The 25,094-nt window shown below is 40.4% G+C and overlaps 1 protein-coding gene across 1 annotated transcript in view; it reads left to right on the forward strand.

The window, feature by feature from the left end:
• Positions 1-21,984, forward strand: part of THEM4 (thioesterase superfamily member 4) — a 36,467-nt gene extending 14,483 nt beyond the window's left edge. The window contains exons 3-6 of the mRNA XM_072769119.1: positions 7,151-7,307; positions 8,225-8,335; positions 17,076-17,200; positions 20,690-21,984. Coding sequence (XP_072625220.1) covers positions 7,151-7,307; positions 8,225-8,335; positions 17,076-17,200; positions 20,690-20,727 — 431 coding nt within the window. The 3' untranslated portion in view covers positions 20,728-21,984. The remainder of the gene's footprint in view (positions 1-7,150; positions 7,308-8,224; positions 8,336-17,075; positions 17,201-20,689) is intronic.
• The last annotated feature ends 3,110 nt before the right edge of the window (positions 21,985-25,094 follow it).

Raw genomic sequence — 25,094 nt, forward strand, 5'->3', positions numbered from 1 at the left:
TCTCTCTCTATCATAAATCAATCAATCAATCAATCTTAAAAAAAATTCCTGGGGCCTCTGGGTGATAGAGTTCAGTGTCTGACTTCAGGTCATGATCTCAGGCTCATGAGATGGAGCCCTGCCTTGGGCTCCCCACTGAGCATGGCACCTGCTTAAGATTGTCTCTCCTTCTGCCCCTATCCTATGCTCAATCTCTCTCTGTCTCTTAAACAAAACAAAATATATCAGGCTCTGAATATCAGCCTCCAGTGTGGCCATAGAGCTTTTTTAAAAATTCCTTTCAAATACCTTCTCAGGTTTCGGCTGAAACAAACAGTAAATTTTCCTGACTTTATTCCTTTTTGAAATCTTTTTTCCTGTTTCTTTTAAATCAGGAATGCCTTAAGTCATTCCTAAAACCAAAACCAGTAAGCCTTTTATGGCTTAAGGACAGACACGAAAGGTGTCCCCAGAGAGAGGCAATGCAGCCCTCCAAGATCAGAACCACTCCCAAAAGTAACCAAAAAAAGAAAGAACTATGCAACACCCTCCTGAGAGCTGGCAAAAGTTTGTAGGACTCTAGCCACTAATGGGATGCTGAACTGCATTTCAGACATTTCTGTCTGGCCGTATTTTGGGGCCACCAACCTGTGTGCTCCAGCAGGCAGAAACACAGCCCAAGTTCTCAGAACACAAGACAAATAGAAGTGAGGGAAAGGGTTAGTAGCCAGCAGGTACCTGAAAGCAAATCCAGGAGCTGCAGTTCAAAGAGTTAATTCTTTTTTTTTTTTTTTTTTTTTTTTAAGATTTTATTTACTCATGAGAGACATAGAGAGAGAGGCAGAGACACAGGCAGAGTGAGAAGCAGGCTCCCTGCGGAGGAGCCCGATGTGGGACTCAATCTCTGGACCCTGGGATCAGGCCCTGGGCCGAAGGCAGACGCTTAACCACTGAGCCATCCAGGCATCCCCAGAGTTAATTCTTACATGTGTTTTTCTCCTGCTAAGCTGAATTTGGAAAGGGTGGAATGACATAAAATGTTTGCCTTCCTGTCTTGTCCAGCTATTACCGATGGAAATCCGGGAGGGCAGACTTGGTAAGAATTCTTTTCCTTGGCTGGTTTCTGCCAGTTTTCCCAGGATCCCATCTGTAGCTCTGGAACAAGTGTATATCTCAACAGGTCCTTTCTGGGTCACCAGGAACGACAGGGGAGGAAATATAATTCCAAGTTGTTGGTGGAGACAATGTTTTAAAAGGCTGATAAGAAAAATACACAAATTTATTAACATGTATGCCTCAGAGACACATGGAAAATAACCAGGGAAAAGGAGTGATTGCTCCTGCCCACTGCTTTCTTCACCTCCCTGCTCAGGTCTGGTGGGAGTAGAGACCACAGTTAGGCCCGCTCTTGTGATTTGAAGGGGGCATATCTGAAAAACGTGGAAAGCTGCTGCTTCCAAGCCTGCAGAGGCGTACTGCTTTTGCACTAACTGAAGAGTTAAGCTCCTTTGTCAGTGTTTCTCCTGCTCTGAATCACTCAGACTCTTAGGTGTAGAGCCTGAGAATCCATTTTTAACAAACTTTCAGACTATGTGGATGCAGTTAGTCCTGGGATTAGGGAACCACCAATTTCTGTGGTGACACCAATAACAGTGACTTAGAAGTTGAAAGTTTTTTAAACTGGTTTTATCTTCACATTGCAAAATCCAGTCTTACTGAACTCATTCTTTGGTTTTATTTCACTTTAAATGGGAAATAAATAGGTGAGGTAATAATGCCCACCTTTTCTGCCATTTTAGGAGATGCTCTAATGCCCAATTAGGTTCTTAAATCAGACTTTTACATTTAAAACAAAAACTTGGAACACCTGCCCTTATAAGAAAGTAAGAAGTCTGCCATTCTTTGACATAAACACTTAGAAAGCAATGATCTCCCTTTCCTAAGGAATGTCTCTTTTTTAGGGACCAACCTGTGTCTTTCATAAGATCCCCAAAGGAATCCAAGACCTAAAAACATCAGGAACCACTAGTTTAAGGAGTTATAAATAGGGATAGTTATTAATATAAATATATTAGCTAAATCAAGCGAGGATAACACAGATATATAGAATCCCAGAGTTGGGGCCTGGAAGATTGTTTAGTCTGGGGCACAGGGGGATGGACCTTCAGAATCACTTAGGGAGGGGTTCTTAGTCATCATTACTATTTCCTTCTTTTGTCTCTTAAGATTACTAGCTTTCTTCCTTACACAAGTATTTATTGAGCACCTACTGTATGTCAGACACTATGCTACTAGGTACTAGGGTATCGCAATGAAGAAAACTGGGATGTCCACCCTCCAGCTCACAACCTATTAAGCCACTGCTGTTGGAGAGAACAGTGGGCTCCCTCATTTTGGAGTGGAAGGTGGATTGGGACCCACTAATATAGTCTAATTTTTTCTCTATCTTCTCTTGCTTTCTACGTTAACCTGTACAACCATTCGGCTGGATGTAACTTGAGCACCTCCAGTCATACGGTGGTGCTTGGGGCAATGGGGCTTTTTCCATTTTGGACAGCTCTTATTATTAGTGATTTCTTCCTGAGACTGTTGAGCTATAGTCACTTCTTGTGCCCTTCACCCATTTGTTGAATTCTAGTACTAGGGACACAAACAATAAGCAGCTGTTCACATCCTTTCATGTGTAGGACGTAAATACATGTATCTCCTCTCCCTGACAGTTCTTGTTGCCAGGCTGCTCTTCTCTGTTTTTTCAGGTATTTCTCCCAGAGGATATTTCAGTCTCCTTTACAAGCCTGGTTGCCTTTTCCAGGACATGTTCAGTTTCTCAGGATCGTTTTTAATATATGCTTCCCAGAACTAAGTTTGAAACCAGTGATATCCTTTCAGTGTAGAACAAGACATTAGCACTAGATAGGTAGCCGGGTCCCACTTTGTACTAAAAGTCGGTTAACACTCCATGTCTTTCGTGTAAACTACTGATCTCTCTTCTGCACCTACGTGGCTGACTTGTTGAACCTAACTGCACAAGTTTGTATAAATACCTAATGTATTCTTCATTTTTAGAATGAGCCTGTAAAGGCCTTTTTGGCTTCCTCTTTGCAAATCCAGTATTTACTCCTTCAGTAACCATCTGTTGAGCATCTGCTACCCTAAGTACTGTAGTCCTAAAATAGATCTGAAGGCACAGGTAGGATCCCTGACCTCATGAAGCTTATACGGATATTTCCTCATAATCTTTTTTTTTTTTTTTTAAAGATTTTATTTATTCACAAGAGACACACAGAGAGGCAGAGACATAGGCAGAGGGACTCGATCCCAGATCCTGGGACTACACCCTGAGCCGAAGGCAGATGCTCAACCGCTGAGCCACCCAGGCATCCCACTCATTGTCTTTTAGTCATCCAAACTTGTCCGTAGGTTATTGTTTGGGGATCGTAAAGGTTTTTTTTACAAAATGACCGGCAGTAAGCTCTTAATGTTGCCTGACCGGCATTTTTTATTTTCCCCTGCCTATTTATGCTCCTGCTGTCCTAGATGGCTGCTTCCTACCTTATTCTCAAGCCTTGCTTTCAGTGGATCTTGCTTCCTGTTGCCCTATGAGAAAATAAAAGCAATCAGGTTCCCACTGCCTCATTTATCTACTTGCTACATCTGTGCCTGATGTTCTGCTCTTTCCTCTTACCAGAGAACTACCCATCCTCTTAGGAGAGCCAAGCCTTGTCTCTGTGTGCTGTGTTCCCTCACTTTTGTCCTATTTAAAGGCATCTCTCCCTACTGGGACATTTTCATCAGTGTGCAGACATGCTACAACTCTCTCTTTCTCGCTTCCTGGTCGCTCTTGAACCCACTGCAGTCAGTGGAGTCTTATCACTCTGTTGAAACTATTCTTGTCAAGGTCATAGTGACCTTCATGATGCTAACTAGTGATCTCTCAGTTTTTGGCACAGCAGTGCCTCCTTTCCCCTGAACTTGGCTTCCAAGACAGCACACTCCTACTTCACTGGTCCTTTCCTGTCTGTTTTTTGCCAGTTCCTCATTGTCCTCAAAGTCTTAATGATAGGATGCCCCACATCTCAGCCCTCAGGATTCCTTTCTTCTCTATACCCTATTGGTAATCCCATTCAGTCACATGGCTTTGGACACTATCCAAAAGCTGACAACTTCCTATGTTAGTGTGTGGGTTCCGATTTGGTTGCACAGTTTAAAGCTGTATGATCTTGGGCAAATCACTTTACTTTCCTTGTCTTCGTTTCCTCATGGTAGACACCAGCATTTGTTGAAGGAACGAATGAAATAAAAATAAAACTACTTTTCACTAAGAAAAATGAGTTTGCAAGTTTCTTTATAGAACCTCCAAAAGAGAAAAATAAGAATTACTCTGTTTTACAAATGAAGGGGAAACATTAGTGACTTGTATTGCTAGTTCTATTCTGACACTTCATCACACAACTGAATGTTTTTAACAGTGTGGTCTGCAATCTCCCCTAACAGCTCTATGGAAATTTCTTCACTTAAGCTCCTAGTGACCTAAGTACCAAATCTGGAGGGCATTTTTCAGCCTTGTTGATCTCCTTCTCCTTGAAATCTCTCTCTTCGCTTTCACAGATCTCTGACCAGTTTTCTCTCTCCCCTCCCTGTTCCTTAAATATCAGTGTTTTCCAGAGTTCCTTTCCTATATGGCTCATGGTTCAGTTTTCTCTTGCCTGAAACTTGACCCTCCGAATTGTTCTCCTTGCTACCCACACTTGCTTTCAGCCCGTTACTTCCTGTTCCTCGTAGAAACCCCCGTGCCTTTGAGGTTGATCCCATCTGAACCTCCTCCTCTCCTCTGTGTTGCCGTCCTCTGCCAACCTCTCCCTCACATGCTAAGTGTCTCAGCAGCTGGGTCACCATCTTGCCTCCCCACCATTCTCCACCGCTCCGCAGTTCACTTGGCTTCCTGTGTCACTTGTAAACTCTCCTTCACCCAGCCCTGGCTGCACACTGCCAGGGGCATCCTGAGCCTTGACTGCAACAAATGAATAACCCCCACATTCACACATTTACACCCTGATCACAGTTGTCTTCCTTCTAGCTTGCTTGTTTAGGGCCCACGGAAGCGATTCTTTGACTGCATTTATCTGAACCTCTCTGGCCTACTCAACTAAGAAAGCCCCAGCCCGGGACTAATCTAGCCACCTGTCATCTCTTTCACATCCTGGAGACAGTCACCTCACCCAGGGGATGAGCTAGTGGCTGTGATGCTGTAGTGTCTCAGTGGTCTTCTCGCTCATCTTTCTCATCCCCTTCAATCTGTCCTTTCATCCAGCTGGCAGTGACTCAGAGCTCAGATCTAACCATAGCTCTCCTCTGTCACAGATGTTTAAGAGGCTAGTGCCTCTCAGATTTGCACATGAATATGAGGCCACTGAGTCTTGCTAAAGTGCAGGCTGAGCTTCAGAAGGTTGGAGGTGAGCCTGAGCCTGCATTTCTCACAAACTGATTTTACATCTTTATTTTTCTCATTTTTATAAGATAACCTTGAGGTTTTGTGTAATCTGGATCAGAAATTTTTACTTGCTTATCTACTCCTTCTAAGTAAGCAACAAATCCTTCTAATTTTTTTTATCTTATCCTAAAGTTCCAGAATGTTAAAATTGGAAGGATCTCAGAGGTCATTGAGTTTTATCCCCTCACTGTATGGATAAAGTGTGGAAGACAGAACAAGTTCTAGGCCAAGAACTTAAATTTCCCAATTCCTATGCTACTGCTCCCTGAATTTCCTCAGCAGCCACTAGAGTGCGTATTGTGTGTGCAAACACAGTGAATGCCATTTGTCAAGCATACAAACTCTAAAAGGGGGGCAGCCCGGGTGGCTCAGCGGTTTAGCGCCGCCTTCAGCCCAGGGCCTGATCCTGGAGAACGCAGATCGAGTCCCGTGTCGGGCTCCCTGCATGGAGCCTGCTTCTCCCTCTGCCTCTCTCTCTCTCTCTCTCTCTCTCTCTCTCTCTCTCTCATGAATAAATAAATAAATAAATAATCTTAAAAAAAAAAAAAAGTCTAAAAGGGTTCCTGCTCCGCAGGATGTTCATGACCTAACATGGAGCCATTTTCCCCACCTCTCCCAAATCTTCTCATTTCATATTTTTCCAAACTTTGTAAATATAAATTCAGTAACAAGAAAGGAAATTTCGTGTTAATGCACGGCAAATCATAATGAGCCAGGAAAGGAAGCGGAATTTGGGCAATTAAATCCTCACATAGATGCATAAGTATAAATATGCCCTTCCTTTAGAACAGTAGCTTTCCATCTTTGCTTTGAAGTGACCTGCCTTTTGATTCACAGCTCAGTAGACCTGACTAGTGCACAGTTGTATATGCAAAAAACCACATCTAAACAAGTATACTAGTTGTTGCCCAGGATATATGTAAAGTATTCTGCTTCTTAATGTCAGATTACAACTCCCTAATTTGATTTCATAAACCTTATTGGTTCTAACCCTGAATTTGGGGCCTTAGAGTCCTAGTCACTCAGAACATTGGACTGAACTGGACCTGATTTTGATGCAGTATGATGACTGTCTTCTGCTGAGGCTAAACTCATTTCTGCAAGGAAAACCTCCCTACTGTTACACTGCTCATTTTCTTTAAATCCCATTTAAACCATACTTATTCTGAGAAGACTTTCTGTCTATACGTTATTTCATTTAATATACCATCAGCGTTTATATACTATATTTTCTGATTGCCATGTGTAAGTACTTGTTTTTTATTTTTATTTTTTTTAAGATTTTATTTATTTATTCATGAGAGAGAGAGAGGCAGACACAGGCAGAGGGAGAAACAGGCTCCATGCAGGGAGCCTGACGTGGGACTCGATCCCAGGACTCCAGGATCATGCCCTGAGCTGAAGCTGGCGCTAAACCGCTGAGCCACCTGGGCTGCCCTTGTTTTTTTATTTCATTTATGTTTGCTATGTCCCCAGTTAGACTGTTAAGTCTATAAGGGCAAAGAGCCTATAGTCTATTTCTGTGGGATGCTCCTAATCCCTCTAATTTTGTACCTGGTTGACATTTTAATCGGTCGTCCATAAACCTGTGGTTCTCACAAGGTACAGATACTTAACTCTGTCATGGCTCTTTCTCATACCTGTTTTCTCATGTGCCTATCCACTTCATTTCCCTTCCAGACGCAAAACTTTTAAAAGAACAAATGTCACAGGCCCAGCAGTTTCCCAGAAGCCTTGGGGAAGGTGTGGGATTTGAATATGTGATGTTCCATAATCATGTTGAAGACAGGACAGTTTGCATATTTCAAGGAGGTCCTCACCTGCAAGGAGTACCTGGGTAAGAATGATAGCTTAGAGTATCCATACATACCCACAGAGTACAATAAAGGCATTGAAGTGGCAATGCAGATATATATTTACTGACATGGAAAGTTGTTTAAAATATTAAAGCTAGGGGATAGGGCAAAAGGTATAATTTGAGAGAGTATCAGTAACATGTTCACGGTGATTTGTCACTAGATGATGGGATGAAAGGCCTTCCAGTTTTTTTTTTTTTTTAAGATTTTTTTTTTTTTTTAATTTATTTATGAGAGACACAGAGAGAGGCAGAGACACAGGCAGAGGGAGAAGCAGGCTCCCTGTAGGGAGCCCAAAGCAGGACTCAATCCCAGGACCCCGGGATCACGGCTCAACTGTGGAGCCACCCAGGCATCCCAAGACCTTCCAATTTTTAATTTATTTTTCTTTCTATCTGCATTTCCTGCATTTTTAAACAGTGATGTATACGGCTAAGTAAAAATACGATATAGATTTCTTTTTTTTTTTTTTTTAAGGATTTGATTTATTTATTCATGAGAAACACACAGAGAAGCAGAGACAGAAGCAGGCTCTATGCTGGGAGCCCGATGTGGGACTCCATCCCGGGACTCCAGGGCCACTCTGGGCCAAAGGCAGGCGCTAAACTGCTGAGCCACCCAGGGATCCCTACAATACAGATTTCTTAAATTATATTTTAGCTTTCTCCTTGCTTGTGATCTAATTACCATTAAGTTCTGGTATATTACCAATACTAGACCATTATGCTACAAATAGAATAAAGCTGGGAACGTGAATATTATTTGAGTTCGTTGAACATGGACCAAGTGGACCTTTCATAAGTAAATTATATGGAGATGTGCTTGGATAGTTTCTCTCTAGAGGCACTGTTTTTAGACCTTCTGAAAACATTTTTTCTTTCCCTGTTGTTGTAACTAGATTCCTTCACGGAGGTGCCATTGCAACCATGATTGATTCTGCTCTTGGTATGTGTGCGATTTTAACTGGGGGAATTGCCATGACCGCCAATCTCAACATCAATTTTAGAAGGTAAATTCCTGGGTATTCTGTCACGGAGTGGGCTGCCCAGTAGCAGACCCTGAGACAAAGATCTGTATGCAAATGATAAAGGAAGTGCTCCCGAAGTAAACTAGCACAGGAGTGGGAGGAGCAAAACAGGACAAAAGAGAAGGAGCCAACCAGACTGGGTTCTTCGAGTGCTGCAAAGGGCAACTCATCCTGATCATTCAAGGAGCTCTGGAATGAAATGTGTGCCTCTGAATTGTTCTTACCTTAAGCAAGGGAGCTCTCTCACACATCAATCATGCAGTGAGGGCTATGTCCCGGGAACCAAAAATCCAGGCCCTTCAGGCTCTATGTGTTTGAGCAAGGTAGGCTCTAGGCAAAAATAACAAAAGAGGCAGAAAAAAGAGCAATAGGGCAAAACAAAGTTTAAGAACAGTTCAATAGATGAAGTCTCCAAGTGAGGTTTTGTGGGTTATTACTTTGCACAGTGAGGGGCGTTTAAATTACAAAACATCTCCATCTTACGCCCCAGTGAGTTATATAGTTCATCATGGCTCATGGATTGTGAGCTTATTTACTATAAGTAATTCTTAGCCAGGCATTCTACAGAAAAGGACACTTCCTTTTAGCAAATGTTACTAGTTTATTTCAGGGGCCAGCAAACATTTTTCTGTAAATATTTTACATTTTGCAGGCCATAACATCCCCAATATAACTACTCAACTCTGCCATTGCAGCACAAAAGCAGCCACAGACAATACATAAACACATACTAAAAACACAAAATTATCTCAGTGATCATAAAACTAATTATTTCAGGGTGCCTGGGTGGCTCTGTTGGTTAAATGACTGACCTGTGGCTTTGGCTTAGGCCATGATCTCATGGGTCATGAGATCAGGCCCTGCGTCAGGCTCTGTGCTCAGTGGGCAGTCTACCTGAAGATTCTCTCCCTCCACCCTCACTTGTGCATTCGATCACTCTCTCTCTAAAATAAATAAACCTTTTTAAAATATCTTCTTATTTTACCTACACTTGCTAAAAATTTTTCATTCTGGGCTTGATTAATTTCTCCAGGATGCCAGTGTTTATATTTTCCTGAGGCTAGTATATTTGTTTTTTACAGCCTCATTAGGTGTCCAGTACTTGTGCCAGACCCTAAAAGAACTGTCACAGGTCAGCCAAATTTGTAGGTTCTTGGCAGTCATCTAGAGATTGTTAATGGATAGGATTTTTCCTTTGAAGGTGATTGGAACACATGCCTTACCTAGTTCATAAAGCCAAGCCCCTATTGGAGTCAGGATTTCCTTACCATGTGAGAGGGACTTTCCAGACCTTTCTTCTAACCTAGCGCTTCCCCTTTTTTAGTATCCAAGTCCATTGTGTCCTAGTTGTGTATTTTCTGCTTTGGTTTACCACTTACCTACAATTAAATGTATCTCATGTAATTGGCAGAGATTCCATCTCCCAAGAGACAAGGACTAATTAGTCTATAGTTTTCTTTCAGAAATACTCAGCTGGGGATCCCTGGGTGGCGCAGCGGTTTGGCGCCTGCCTTTGGCCCAGGGCGCGATCCTGGAGACCCAGGATCGAATCCCACATTGGGCTCCCGGTGCATGGAGCCTGCTTCTTCCTCTGCCTGTGTCTCTGCCTCTCTCTTTCTCTCTGTGTGATTATCATAAATAAAAAAATTTAAAAAAAAAGAAAGAAATACTCAACTGGGCAAGCTGAGTACATAGCTGGTTATCTTCTATAACCAGTCCTCTCTGTTAAGGGTACAATTCCTGCATTTTCTGGAATTGTTTGGCCTCTTGCCAGTTCTCTGCCTCTGGGGCAGGGAAGAGGTTTAGTGAGGGTTCTTAAGGAGATTGTGCCAGACTTACAAACCCCTAAATGGCATTTGTCTGTGGGTGTAAATCCCCCAATTGTGCATAGATGTTATTTTCGCCTGTCAGGTCACTCACACCTCACACACTTTGTGGGGATGCTGAGGGCTGTGCAAGTCTTTGCCTACCCCTCAGTTCATGCAGGCTCTCAAAGCACCTTCAACTAACATGTGGAAGATTCCTTGCTGAATGTAGGTACCTTTAGAGATCTCACCTTATGGCTCAGAAAACTACTGGACTGTTTATGCCATGAGGATATAAACATAATTCTTTCAAAGCAACCTCCCCAACCTGACCTACACATTCCTTACTCTGTGTCTAGCATGTCCTTTCACAGAGATAAATACTGTGAGACAGATACATACTTTATAGAAGAAACACTTGTTTGCAGTGTGCTCTATATGTGAACTGCTTAAAAAAATTAAACTTCCCCTATATCATAGCCATCCTTATTTTTGAATCATAGCTATAGTTTTATGATTCTTGTGTTAATTTTTCTCTTTTTTTAAGAATCATTAGGGACTCCTGGCTTTCCATAAAGTAGTTAACTATCATTATCACCCTCTTTTCTATGCTTAAATTGCATTTGGCCTGTTAGGAATCTCTTTAGACTGGCACCTGTCCTTTCAATCTTATCCAAATGTATTTTTAAGTACTTTTGTCTCCAGAGAGACAGTATAATATATGGTTAAGAGGACAGACTTTGGAGAAAGTTCAAATGCCTGTTGTGCCACTTACTAGCTGTATGACCTTGGACAAGTTACTCAACCTCTCTGTGCTTGAATTTCCTCATCTTTAAAAAGATGATAATATATCCACCATATAGGGTCGTTATGAGCTGTAAATGAATGAATGCATGTAAAGCACCTGGGATACTCTCTGGCCGCATAACAAATACTCAGTGAGTAAAAAAAAAAAAAAAAAAAAAAACAAAAAAAAACAAATACTCAGTGAGTGTTGGCTGTTTATTATTATTATCGTTAATGTTGCTATTATCATTACTTTTATTTTAGCAACAACTAGGCATATCTGTGCCAAGACATTAGATCCCTGATTTCTTTTTAGTGGAGAAGAATAGTGCAAAAGACTATGAAAATATTGGATGTGGTCTCATGGTGAGCAGGATGACCTTGCTGCTGGCCTATTTCTGTCATAATTGGGAAGTTTTTAACACTTAATAAGGTTATGAGTCCACAGTGGTATATTAGATTTAATGGGCTTTGTGCCTTATATTTTAAAAAAATGTTTTTGAGTAGTGCAAAATATATTCATATTATTGTGAAACTAATCTTCAGAACTTTTTTATCTTGCAGAACTGAAACTCTATACCCATTAAACAGTAACTCCCTATTTTCCTGTCCCCACTAACCCTGGCAACCACCATTCTACTTTTTGTTTCTATGAATTTGACTACTCCAGTTACCTCATGTAAGAGACTCATATGATATTTCTTTTTTTGTGACTAGCTCACTTCACTTCACAGGATGTCCTCAATGTTCATCCATGTTGTAGCATGTGACAGAACTTTTTCTCTTCTTTTTTTTCTTAAAGATTGATTTAAGAGAGCAAGAGAGCAAGTAGGGCAGAGGGAGAGGAAGAGGATCTCAAGCAGACAGCCCGTTGAGCACAGAGCCCAATGCAGGGCTTGATCTCACAACCCTGAGATCATGACCTGAGCTGAAATCAGGAGTTGGAGACTTAACTGACTGAGCCACCCAGATGCCCCAGAATTTTTTTTCTTTAAGGCTGAATAATCCACTGTATGTATATGCCACATTTTGTTTATCCATAAATCCATCAGTGGTTATTTAGGGTATTTCTACTGCTTAGCTATTACAAATAATGCTTTTATGAACCTGAATATGCAAATATCTCAATGAAATCTTGCTTTCAGTTCTTTTGGATAAGTACCAAAGAGTGGAATTGCTAGATTACATGGTAGTTTTATTTTTAATTTTTTGAGGAACCACTATATTGTTTTCCATAGCAGCTATAGCATTTTACATTCCTATCAACAGCACATCTTTTTGCTAACACACATTATTTTGGATTTTTTATTTTCATTTTTGTTGGATAGTACCCATCCTAATGGTATAAGGTGATAGATATCATTGTGCTTTGATTTGCAGTTTTTTAAATATTTTATTATTATATTTTTATTATTTGAGAGAGCGAGTAGAGCAAGAGAGAGAGAGCATTGGAGGGGGAGCAAAAGGAGAGGGAGAAGCAGACTTCCCAGCTCCCAGTGTGGGGTTCAGTCCAGGACCCTGGGATCACTACCTGAGCCAAAGGCAGACAGCCAACTGAGCCACCCAGGTGCCCCTGATTTGCATTTTGTTAAATGATTAGTGTTATTGAGCATCTTTTCATATGCTTGGTGGGTATTTGTATATTCTCTTTAGAGAAATATCCATTCAAGTCCTTTGCTCATTTGTTAATTGGATTGTTTCATTTTTTTGCTCTTGAGTTACAGGATTTTTTTATATATTCTGGGTATTAACCCCTTACCAGGTACATGATTTGCAAATATTTTCTTTCATTTCATATGAAGGTTGCTTTTTCACTCTGTTGATTGTGTGCTTTGATGCACAGTTTTTTTTTTTTTTTTTAGTTTTTATTTATTTATGATAGTCACACTGGGAGAGAGAGAGAGGCAGAGACACAGGCAGAGGGAGAAGCAGGCTCCATGCACTGGGAGCCCGACGTGGGATTCGATCCCAGGTCTCCAGGATCGCACCCTGGGCCAAAGGCAGGCGCCAAACCGCTGCGCCACCCAGGGATCCCAATGCACAGAAGTTTTTAAGTTTAAGTAATCCCTTTTGTCTTTATTTTCTTCTTTTGCTTGTGCCTTTGGTGCCCTATCCAAGAATTCATTGCCAGACCCAATGCATAAAGGTTTTCACTGATGTTTTCTGGTTTTTAATGCATTTTCAGTTGTTGTATATGTTGTAAGGTAAAGGTCCAACTTTATTCTTTTGCATGTAGATATTCAGTTTCCCCAGCACCATTTGTTGAAAAGACTGTCCTTTCCCCATTGAGTGGTCTTAATACTTATAGTGAAAATCATTTGACCAATATGAGAGGGTTTATTTCTGGGCTCTCTGTTCTACTTCACTGGTTTCTGTGTCTGTCTTTATGCCAGTACACCACTGTTTTGATTATTGTAGCTTTGTGTAATATGTTTTGAAATCAGGAAGTTTGAGACTTCCAGCTTTTTATTTATTTTTTTTTTCCTAAGACTAGTGTTGGTTATTCAAGATTCCTTGAAACTCCTATCAATTTTAGGGTGGATTTTTCTATTTCTGCAAAAACTTATCCCATTGAGATTTTCCAGGATTGCATTGAATCCGTGAATTGTTCTGCATAGTATTGACATCTTAACAGTATTTTCTTCAGTCCATGAACACAGGACATTTTTCCATTTATTTGTATCTTTTTTATTTATTTTTTAAAGATTTCATTTATTTATTCATGAGAGACAGAGAGAGAGGCAGAGGCATAGGCAGAGGGAGAAGCAAGCACCCTGCGGGGAGCCAAATGCAGGACTCAATTCGAGGACCCCGGATCACGGCTTGAGCCAAACGCAGATGCTCAACCACTGAGCCACCCAGGTGCTTCTATTTGTACCTTCTTTAATTTCTTTTAGTAGAAATTTTTTGCCTCCTTGGTCATGTTTATTCCTAAATATTTTATATGTTTATGTTATCTTAAATGTAATATTTGTAATTTTCTTTTCCAGTTGTTCATTGTTAACATAAAAAATGCAGTTGTTGAATAGAAGTGGCAAAAGTAGTCATCCTTGTTTTGTTCCTGATCTTGGTGGAAAAGCTTTCCATCTTTCTCCATTGAATATGTTAGCTGAGGGCTTTTCTTATATGGCTTTTATTATGTTGAGGTAGTTTCCTTTTATTCCTAATTGTATTTGAGACTTTTAATTCCTCACCCAAACTGTCATCATACCTTCTTTTATATAATCCTATGTCTCACCAACCACCTTTCTGTATCATTTGAATGAATCAAATGAAAGTTAGGATAAATTTGTCAAAATCTACCAAAAAAGTGTGAATTTGATAGCAGTTACATTAACTTAGAGATTAACTTGGGGAAAATTGTCATCTTTACATACAGTCCATGTTTTATACTATTTATACTATAAAATTAGATCCTAGAAATGGCTTTTCAACATGATAAAGAATATATTAAAATTTAAGTTTTTTTTTTTTTTTTTTTTAAGATTTTATTTATTCATGAGAAACACAGAGAGGCAGAGACACAAGCAGAAGGAGAAGCAGGCTCCATCAGGCAAGGAGCCTGATGCGGGACTCGATCCTGGGACTCTCGGATCACGACCTGAGCCAAAGGCAGATGCTCAACCACTGAGCCACTCAGGCACACCAAAATTTAAGTTTTTAATCTTTCCATGTTCATGGTTTTTTAAAATATTTTTTTATTCAAATAAAATTGAAGAATACAGTACAACCTCCCTTCTCAATTAAAAAAAAAAAAAAAGGTACATTTAAAAACAAAGCACAGTATTTGGATTACAATTTAGATTAACCAAGTATGTGTGCCTTGAGCACCTGCTCCCTGCTAGGCCCTATGCTTAGTCCTTGTCCCATCCAACAAACTATCCACATAAATCGTTCTATTGCTGTTCACTTGTTACCCACAGTTAGAAAACTTAGTAAAAACAAGTTTCCATGAAATCACATGGATAGAGAGACTATAGTCAGGATCAAAACTGAAGTCTTTGACTCTTGTTTGATATTCCTCTCTACAATACACAGCTTTCATTCTCTTCTATTAATTGATGATTAAAGACCAGAATAAAGCTTTGGGCGACGTAAGTACAGTTGATCCTTGAACAACACAGGTTTAAACTGCATGGGTCAACTTTATACTTGGACTTTTTTCCATTAAACATAGTAAGTTTAATTGTAAGTTTATTTTCTCTTATGATTTTCTTTTTTTTTTTTAAGATTTTATTTATTCATGAGATGCAGAGACACAGACAGAAGGAGAATCAGGCTCCCTGCAGGAAACCCGACGTGGGACTTGATCCCAGGAACCCAGGATCACCCCCTTAGCTGAAGGCAGACACTCAACCACTGAACCACCCAGGCGTCCCTCTTCCTTAGGATTTTCTTAACATTCTCTTTTCTGGCTTACTTTATCATAAGAATACAGTGTATAATACCTAGAACTTACAAAATATGGGTTAATTGCTTATATTATCAATAAGGTCAACAGTAGACTATTAGTAGTTACATTTTGGGACAGTTAAAAATTATACATGGATTTTTGACTGTGCAGGAGTCAGTGCCCCTAACCTACCACATTGTTTAAGGGTCAGCAGTAGTTTAGAATTTAATACTGACCAAGCTTTATATTTTGTATTTAGCTGTTAGATTCATAATAATAATAGTAGTAATAATAATAAATTTAAGTCAGTCCATTGATGGCCCTCAGGGGGGCTAGAGATAAGAACCTAGGATTAAATTTAATTGAAGATAAATTACAGTGTCAATCATGAGATGTCTTTGTCCACACTCCTAAGAAGCAAGACTGCCTCTTACTCAGGTCAGATACTTTCCTGACACCTGATTCAAATGTCATACTTCGTGTTTAACATATTAAGATACATAGACAAAGCATCTACTGATTAGTAGTAGCTAGCCAGCTGTGAAGAATGGATAGCTCAGCATTTTTGCAACTTATCCATGGCATATTGATTGGGAAGCCCTGGATTAGACTTCTGCTAGCAACATAACAGAAATTCTGAAGGACATTTTTCCTTTAGAGTCGTAGATCTGTGCCAAATACACAAAGATAAAAGCCATGAGGAAGTAAACAACCATAAGTGAGAATCAGCAGAAAGAATAAATAATAGATTTAGAGACTTAAGATATCATGATAATCAGATACACAGTATAAAAGATGATATAAAGAGATGTTTAAAGAAAAAAAAGCAAAGCTCGATTGTTCCATCATGAAGTTCAGGAAAAGCTAATGGGAGAGAAACTCGGCAGAGGGAATCACTGTGATGACTCCTTCCACCTGGAGTAGTCCTTTACATGGTGGCACTGCAGGAGCACAGAACACATCTGCTCCACATTATGTTTCTGCCAAATAAAATTTCACCTTTGAAAAGGTACTTTTTCATCATGGCACCCTGTCTCCAGGATTCCCTAAGAGTAACTATAGCCATTGGTCACATGTAGCTATTTAAATTTAAATTTAAATTCATTAAAATTAAATAAATTTTAAGGTTACATTTTTCATTCACAGCAGCCACATTTTGGGTATTCATTGTAAAGGAGCTCCTGTATTGGACAGCTCAGAGGTGAAACATGCCTATCTCCATGGAAAGGTCTCTTGGACAGCCCTTGCTTAGTACATTAAGCCATTGCCTGCAATTTGTTGTCATTTGATGCCTTTTTAGTGACGGTTGCCCTAAAAGGGATAGGGTGAGAAATTTTTGTTATGTTAGAAAATGAGAGAGCTGATGGGACCATCCTATGGTCTTGTTTTCATTTCTTTAAAGGATCCCAGCATCCTTCAAACCTTGCGCTGGGTCTTCAGATGGGACAGCCTATGCCATCGCAAATCTGAAACCCAAGTGGTCTCTTTGAAGTCAGCCCCAAGACAGCCTGGACCAGGTGCCCACTTGCTACCTGAAATCAGAGGCACTCAGGAGGAAGGGGGTATGCATGGCCACTGGGTTCATTCAGCCCAGGAAAAAGGGTGTTTTATCTGAGACAGTTTTACTGACACACACACCAGCTCTTAGAGTTTCTGCCCCTTCACGAGCACTTGATCATCTCAATGTTACATAAATTTAGTAAAAACTAATTTTGTCTCCTTTTTGTTTCTTCTGCAGGCCTATCCCTCTTTGTTCTGTTGTTGTGATAAATTGCCAGCTTGATAGAGTTGAAGGAAGGAAGTTGTTTGTTTCCTGTAATATCCGAAGCATGGATGAGAAGACCCTGTACTCCGAGGCAACAAGTAAGGAATTGCCACTGCCTCTTTATGTGGTTTGCCTTAATTTGCTTTGGACTTTCTTGGGCTTAGGAGTTGTCAGATTTTGGGTTTGTTTTTGTTTTGATTTGGTTTTATCACCCACAAATGCCCAGAAATTCTCAATTCTCTCTCACGCAAAAAATAAGTTAAAGGTATTCTTAAGCATTACTGGTAGAGAGGCACTTGCCAAAATCTATTAAAACCATAAACTTGGGCAGCCCCGGTGGTGCAGTGGTTTAGCGCCGCCTGCAGCCCAGGGCGTGATCCTGGAGACCCAGGATCGAGTCCCGCGTCGGGCTCTCTGCATGGAGCCTGCTTCTCCCTCTGCCTGTGTCTCTGCCTCTCTCTCTCTCTCTGCATCTCTATGAATAAATAAATAAAAAATCTTAGAAAAAAAAAAAAAAACAAAACCACAAACTTGTGTGCTCATTTTCACCCATTTCCTGGACTTTATCCTACAGATGTACTAAACTGTGTAAAATTACAGTGTATAAGTTGCTCTACTGTCACAGTAATTGTGTTAATTTATACATAAATGTAAAGTTATTTGGAATAGCAGAAGATTGGCAAAACAGATACCATCAATAGGAGGCTGGTTGAAGAACCATATTGTGTGTGGTATAAAAAAATTTTGTGGAATATTATGGTGCCATTAATAATAAGGAAATTATTTATATTTCATTAATATATATTGAATGAAAACACAAGGTGCAGGACTGTGAATGTAGTATGCTGTCATTAGTGTAGAAACTGTAGAGAGATCTTTTGCATTCTCTTCCTTTTTCTTCCTCTTTCCCTTTTACCCCTTCCCTCCTTCTCGAAAAATGTATTCCAAAAGCCATTAGGTAGAGTGGGCATGGTAGGCTTGGGATTGATCTGGAGGCCACAGTGAGGTGTGAGCCCTAGTGGAGTGAAGAGGGTGTCCACATGAGCAAGTGGCCCAGCACAGGGCGGCAGAGCCCAAGTAGGGGAAAGTATGGCTCCCTATTGGTGTCAAAGCCCATGGGGAACGCAGTGACATCTACACAGGCTGACAGCTGAGAGGGGAGCCAGGTTCCTGTCAGAGAGGGGATTTCCAGATATGAAAGAGTAAAAACTAGAATGCACCCTGTAGTGTTGGGTTGGAATTGGAGATCTCAGACATGAGTGTTTGCCTAGTCTTTTGCTCTTAGAAATAACATCATGAGTGACTTCATATATTGTCATCTTACACAAATTTTGGCGAGTTAATCTCCAGTGGTTCCAGAGGAAACCATTCTTCTTTGTAGTAGTCTTACAGTTTTTCTGTCAGGATGACATTTCAAAATAAAAAATAATAGGGAAGGGAAAATACCCGTATATTTTGTGTATATTTGTGTTGCATAGACCTTCCAGAATGCCACACAAACATTTATTTCCTCTAGGAGGAGGACCAGAAGGCGGAGGGAGTGCACCTTGTGATGTGATTATATCAGTGGACTACCAGGACTGGAGCCAGGTTTTGTGGCACCTAAAGCTTGCACAATTCAAGAAATTTAAGAAAAAGAATGCAAACTTGTGTATAAATATGAGTTTTTGTTTAAAACGAGGAAAGAAACCACAACATGCTGCTGCTGCTGTTATCTGGAAGACACGGTCCCTTCCCTCTGGACTCTGCAGACAGTTTACTAGAAGTGCTTCCAGATTGCATCCCTGAGCACCCGCAGCCCCCTGCTCCGACAGGACATTTGCCAGGGAAGAGCCCTTGAAGCCTTACATTCCGTAGCTTCATATTTAGATGAGTTAATTTAGGTATCCAGGGTTTTTTTGTTGGTTTCTATTCTGTATTGTTTTAATGGACCTCAGGTGCCCAGTTTAGGTTAATCAGAATCTTTGAGTTAGGACACACAGGCATCATCGGTGCATGAAACAGCCATCTTTTATCTATTCATTCACTAATATATTTTTTTTTAATTTAATAAACACCCTGAAACCTACCATCAACCAAGAACCAGAATCTTAGTATCATACCCTTACCTAATTATTTTCCCATCTCCTCCTCCTGCTTTCCTCCTGAGGTTTCTGAAGTGTCATTACCATACAGTGTTATATTTGCTTATACCTTATTTTTTATTTTAGTGAATTTTATCAAGGATATTTGTGTGTACCTCAGGAGTGTATAGTTTAGTTGTCTGTTCTGAACTTTGTAAAAAAAAAAAAAAAAAAAAAGTGCTAATATGTACTTGTCTGAGGGTTGGTTTTCTTTTCATTCAGCTTATGTTACTGACATTCACTCTGTTGTTGGCTTGTAGTTTCCTCATTGCTCCTGCTTAATCATAGTCCACTATGTGACTATATCATGGTGGATTTATCTCCTCTTCTGATCGTGGACCTTGGACTCTTTTTCATTTTTTTTTCTTTTGTTAGAGACAGAGTAGGGGGGATAGAGAATCTTAAGCAGGCTCCACCTAGCAGGGAGTCTGATATGGGGCTGGATCTCACAACCTGAGATCATGAGCTGAGCCAAAATCGAGTTTTGGTCACCTAACTGAGCCACCCAGGTGCCTCTGTGGACCTCAGACTCTCTTATGAATGAGCTTCTGTGAGCATTCTGGTGTTGTACATGGGCAAGAGCTTGGCGCATAGTTAAGTGTTGAGTGTTAAGCTTCACAGGGAAACACCAGACTTGTTTTCTAAAGCTGTTACCGAATTACACTCCCACCAGCAATAGGAGATTCTGTTGATCTATCTTCTCAAGCAATTGTTAAAGTCAGCCTTCTGGGTTTTTGCCAATCAGGTGGTTATAAAATGCTATCTTTGTGTGATCTTGACTTGCATTTTCCTGATCACCTATGAAGATGAGCATCTCATCATATATTTTTTCACCATATTTGTTTCCCATTTTGTGAAATTCCTGTTCAACTTCTTTATCATTTTTTTTCCTTTATCTTGTCTTTCTTTCTTTGTATTTTTAACTGATTTATAGGAGTTCTTTCTGTATTTTATATTAAGCTAATGTCTTTAAATTATTTTTCCTTTATCGTTAATGCTTTTTGTGTCCTCCTCACCCCCCACCAAGTATCAGCTGTTTGCAGAAATGATGGATGAAAGAAGCAGGAATAAGATCCTGAATAATTTGAATCCATAGTCAATTTTAAAACTCCATTCCAGGCTTTGGTTTATGCATCCTATCTCCCTAACACTTTCAGTATCAAGGTTCCATATGGCTTAGTTGTAATTTCACTTCCTTTCCCTTTCCTAACTATCTTTAATGGAAGTGGTAATGAACCATTAAATGACCAAGTGGGAGAGAACTGAGTTCCCAGAGGCACTATGGTGTTGTGATAGTCAAAAGCTGATTTTTAATTTGACTGAGAAATGAGAGTAGGCCCGTAGATCGAAGGTACAAATATGAATCAAAATCCCTTTCATTTTATATACTTTTCTACTCAGAGAAGTCCTATCTGACTGCAGTCAGCTGACTTAAAATCACCTTCTATTATTTTGTTTTTTTAGGCACATTTGTAAAACTGGATCCTAAAAAAAAAAATTGACATAAGAGCTTCTGGTGCATTCTACACCAATCCGCAATAGGCTCACCTTCCCTCCAGAAGAATCTGTTGTCCCTGATCCTGCTCTCCTGACCTGCTTTTGAGGCCCCTAGAGGGTGAAGCCACTGATCTTCCTAGACAAATCTTCGGAATACAACCCCAGAGGCTCTGTTTCCACTTCTACACTTTTTGACATGAAAGGGCTCCCTGTGATAGCATCAGCAATCCTTTGTGTCTCTTTAGGAGAAGTCTCTGGTGCTCCTAAATTTGAATGGGCTCCTTAAGGTTGCACAAGCATGATGTCTGCCCCATTGCCGACTGAAGAAAAAATTCATATCGAAACTCTTACCACAAACCTGACAATGCCAGAAAACCAGAGGGAGGAGTGTGTATTTGTGTGTTTGTGTGAGTGTGTGTGTGTGAGATAAATGACAAAGCTAGCTTTATTGTATCTAAACAAAATCTTTTTGGCCACAGTAGGAAGCACACAACTAGTTCCTGTAGGAATAAATACCTCAAATTTGGATCCTACAGATTAAACAACTATACCATTTTTAACATGAGCTGTCCTATTGTGTCTTACCAATAACATAGTTTATCATCACTGGAAGGAGCCTGTATTTACTTCCTAGGTATCTTCATCCTTTCAGGCTGCTACAACAAAATACCATAGACTTGGGTAGCTTATATACAACAGAAATTACTGTTTACAGCTCTCGAGCCTAGAAAGTCCAGGATCAAGACATCAGCACAGTCACCTTCTGGTGAGGGCTAGCTTACTGGCTCATAGGTAACACCTTCTCACTGTCTCCTCACATGGTATACAAGGGACTAGAGATTTCTCTAGAGCCTCTTTTAATAGGGCACTAACGCCATTCATGAGGGTACCACTCCGTTACTTACATATTTCTTTACAGCTCATCTACTAATATCATCACATTGGGTGTTAGGATTTCAACATATAAAGTCGGGTGGAAAAAATTAAATAAATAAATAAAGTCGGGTGGGGTATAAACATTTGGACCATAACGTTAGTAATGCCATGACAGTACCACATACTGGGTGATTTGAAACAAGATCTGGGACACCTGGGTGGCTCAGTGGTTGAGTGCCTGCCTTTGGCTCAGGACATGATCCCAGAGTCCTGGGATCAAGTCCCTCATTGGGCTCCCAGTGGGGAGCCTGCTTCTCCCTCTACCTGTGTCTCTGCCTCTCTCTATGTTTATCATGAATAAGTAAATAAAATCTTAAAACAATAAACATTTCATTGCCTCACAGTTCTGGGAACCAGAAGTCCAAAATCAAGGTTTCTACAAGGCCAAGCTCCGTCTCAAGGCTTGAAAGAAGGAATTGCTCAAGCCTCTCCTAGCTGCTGGTAGCCTTAATCATTCCTTGGTTTGTAGATGCATCACTCCTGCCACCACATCATCTTGCCTCTGGCAAAATGTCCCCTTTTTGTAAGGACACCAGTCATTGGTAGAGCCCACACTAATGACATCACTTTAATTACCTCTAAAGACCTTATTTCTGGGGCATCTGGGTTGCTCAGTCAGTTAAGCATCTAAATCTTGGTCTCAGGTCTTGATCTCAAGGTTGTGAGTTCAAGCCCCACATTGGGCTCCACATGTGGAGCCTACTTAAAAAAAAATTTTTTTTTTCATAAGATCACATTATGAGGTAGTGGGGATTAGGATTTAGGCCTTTTGGGAGGACACGGTTCAACCCATAATAGAACCTTAAGCAATATGGAAGATGAAAAAATAAATTGGGAGACTAATATTCTAGGAAACATTCTGCTTCTAATAGATTGAATAAAATCTGCAGACAATAGTCTGGGCTTCAATTTCTTGCCTTTCCCCTTATTAAGAGTTTGGGTTGAACTGTATGAAATTGTCATTTTCAAAGGTCAAATATTGGCAATTTTCTATGGCTCAACCTAATAACTTATGGATAAGCTTGTGGTACCCTACGCAGTTATCCTTGCACAGTTAAAAGATCAGCTGGAAAAAAAAAAAAAAAAAAAAAAAGATCAGCTGGACTCCTTCACTCCCAGAGCTGGCTGACCCTGGGATGGCCAAGCTCCAAGAAGACTCCTATCCCTAACCCACCTGCACTTCCCGAGCTGCTTTCAAGAAAGGCACCAGCAGAGGGTCAGGGTCACAGCAGTGAGGAGGCTAGCAGTTCCTCTCCCTTGAAATCCTTGGGGAGAGCTTGGGGAGGTGCTTGGCCCACAGCTCTACAGTTTGCATGTCTGGAAATAGCCTTTCTTCCTAGTCTTCCATCTAATGACACTGGAGACTGGGCTTCTGTGGCAGCTCTCACAGCTTGCTTGTCATGGATAGTAGGTGTGTGTAAAAATGTGAAGCTGAAGGAATGAGCCAGCACTACTGTCTAGTTTCACTTAATTAGTAGAAAGGAGTTGAGACAGGAAGGTACTTTCAATGTTAAATTTATCTGAACAGGCTTGCCAAACTGCTAAAGCATCCTGAGCCTTCATCCAGGCCAGAAAGAACTAACTGGAAGATGCCAAAGGACCAGTTTTTCTTCTTTCTAGTAAGTGTGTGCATACCTCCTTCCATATCCACATCTAAGGTCTTAGTTCTCACACTGGTCTGACGGTGCCCAGGCTGCACTGTGGTGAGTGGGTGTGTTGCCTGACATGGCACGAGGTCAGCTAAGGTCAGCTCAGTAGCTGTGAACATATGGGTTTCCCTGCTGTGCAGCAGGTTCTTCCTAAGCATACTCAAGCCTGAATTCTGGCCTTTGTCAGGTGGTATTTTGATAAGTATGTGAGATTGGCAGGAGGGAAGTGTCTTGAGGACTCCCAGCTCTACTCAGGCACTAGCTTGCTGTATAGCTGTTGCTATGCAGGCACCACTCCACACCCATTCCCCTTCTTTACCCTGGATACTAGGGAACAGTGTGAATGAGGATTAGGAATTGATGCAGGTCTGTGTTAACATATCTGAACTGTCAATGTAAACATAATCAGGCAGGGAGCTTTTTGCTCCAGAAATACATTGTTGAGAGAATTTTTTTGAAAATAGAAAATAAAATTAACTTTTCTCAAATGGGAAGGTGGAATGAAAAAAGTCAAGAAAAACCTTCTGTATTAGGGAGCTCATGCCCTTCACGTTCTGTGTTTTACTTCCCATTTCCTTCTCGAGAACTTCAACTTCCTTCTATCCCAGGGAGTTGTGAGGCCAAGTTATTATTCTGTCCAATAAGCAAGCATCATGGAACTCTAGACAGATATCTCTTTCAAGCCAACTATATAGTGTTCTCTATAGTAAACCCAAGAAAATCTCAAGTTTAAATCACTAAAGTAAGTCATGGATTTTATGTCTCAGGAAGATTTTAAATTTCTTCTGATAATATTCTTTATCTGGTACTGATCAGCTCAGAATTACAGAATTAGCTTCTTTCTCATCTTAGTTATGGACTTCAAGTTAAGTGAACTGCAGACAGAGGACACAAGAAGAAAAACTGGACCAATATCCTTTATGAATATAGGTGTAAAAATTTTCAACAAGACACTAAATCCAACAGCACATTTAAAAGATTAAAGTGGGATTTATCACAAATACAAGGGATACTTCAAAAGAAAATCAATGTAATACACCACGTTAATAGAACAAAGGAATAAAACCACATGATCAATTGATACAGAAAAGACATTTGACAAAATGTGGTACCCTATCACAAACACTCAAAACTAGGAATACTTCCGTAACATAATAAAGAGCATCAATGAAAAACTGACAGCTAGCATCCTCTGTGGGAAAAGGTTGAACACTTGCTGAGATCAAGGAATCCTTGCTAAGGATTCGTAAGTTCACTACTGCTAATCAACGTAGGCTCGAAGTCCTGGCAGAGCATTTGAGCAACAAAAAGAAAAGACCCCCAAATCGGAAAGAAGTAAAGTTATTTGCAGAACACAATTCTACATATAGACGATTCCAAGGAATCCACTGAAAAACTACTAGAGCTAATAAGTGAATTCGGCAAAGTTGTAGGAAACAAGACTTCCATAAAAAGAACTTTTGTCTATTGAAAGACATTATCAGGAAAGTGAAAAGATGACCTACAGAATGGGAGAAAGTATTTGCAAATCATTTATGTGTTAAGGGTTTAGTATCCAGAATGTATAAAGAATTCTTACAACTTTTTTTAAGAAAATGTATTTATTTATTCATGAGAGACACAAAGAGAGAGAGGCAGAGACATAGGCAGAGGGAGAAGCAGGCTCCCCACTGAGCAGGGAGCTTGATGTGGGATTCGAACCCAGGACCCCGGGATCATGACCTGAGCAGAAGGTAGACACTCAACCACTGAGCCACCTAGGTGCCCCAAGAATTCTTACAACTTAA

Source organism: Canis lupus, chromosome 12, assembly GCF_048164855.1.
Source record: "Canis lupus baileyi chromosome 12, mCanLup2.hap1, whole genome shotgun sequence".
NCBI lineage: Eukaryota > Metazoa > Chordata > Mammalia > Carnivora > Canidae > Canis > Canis lupus.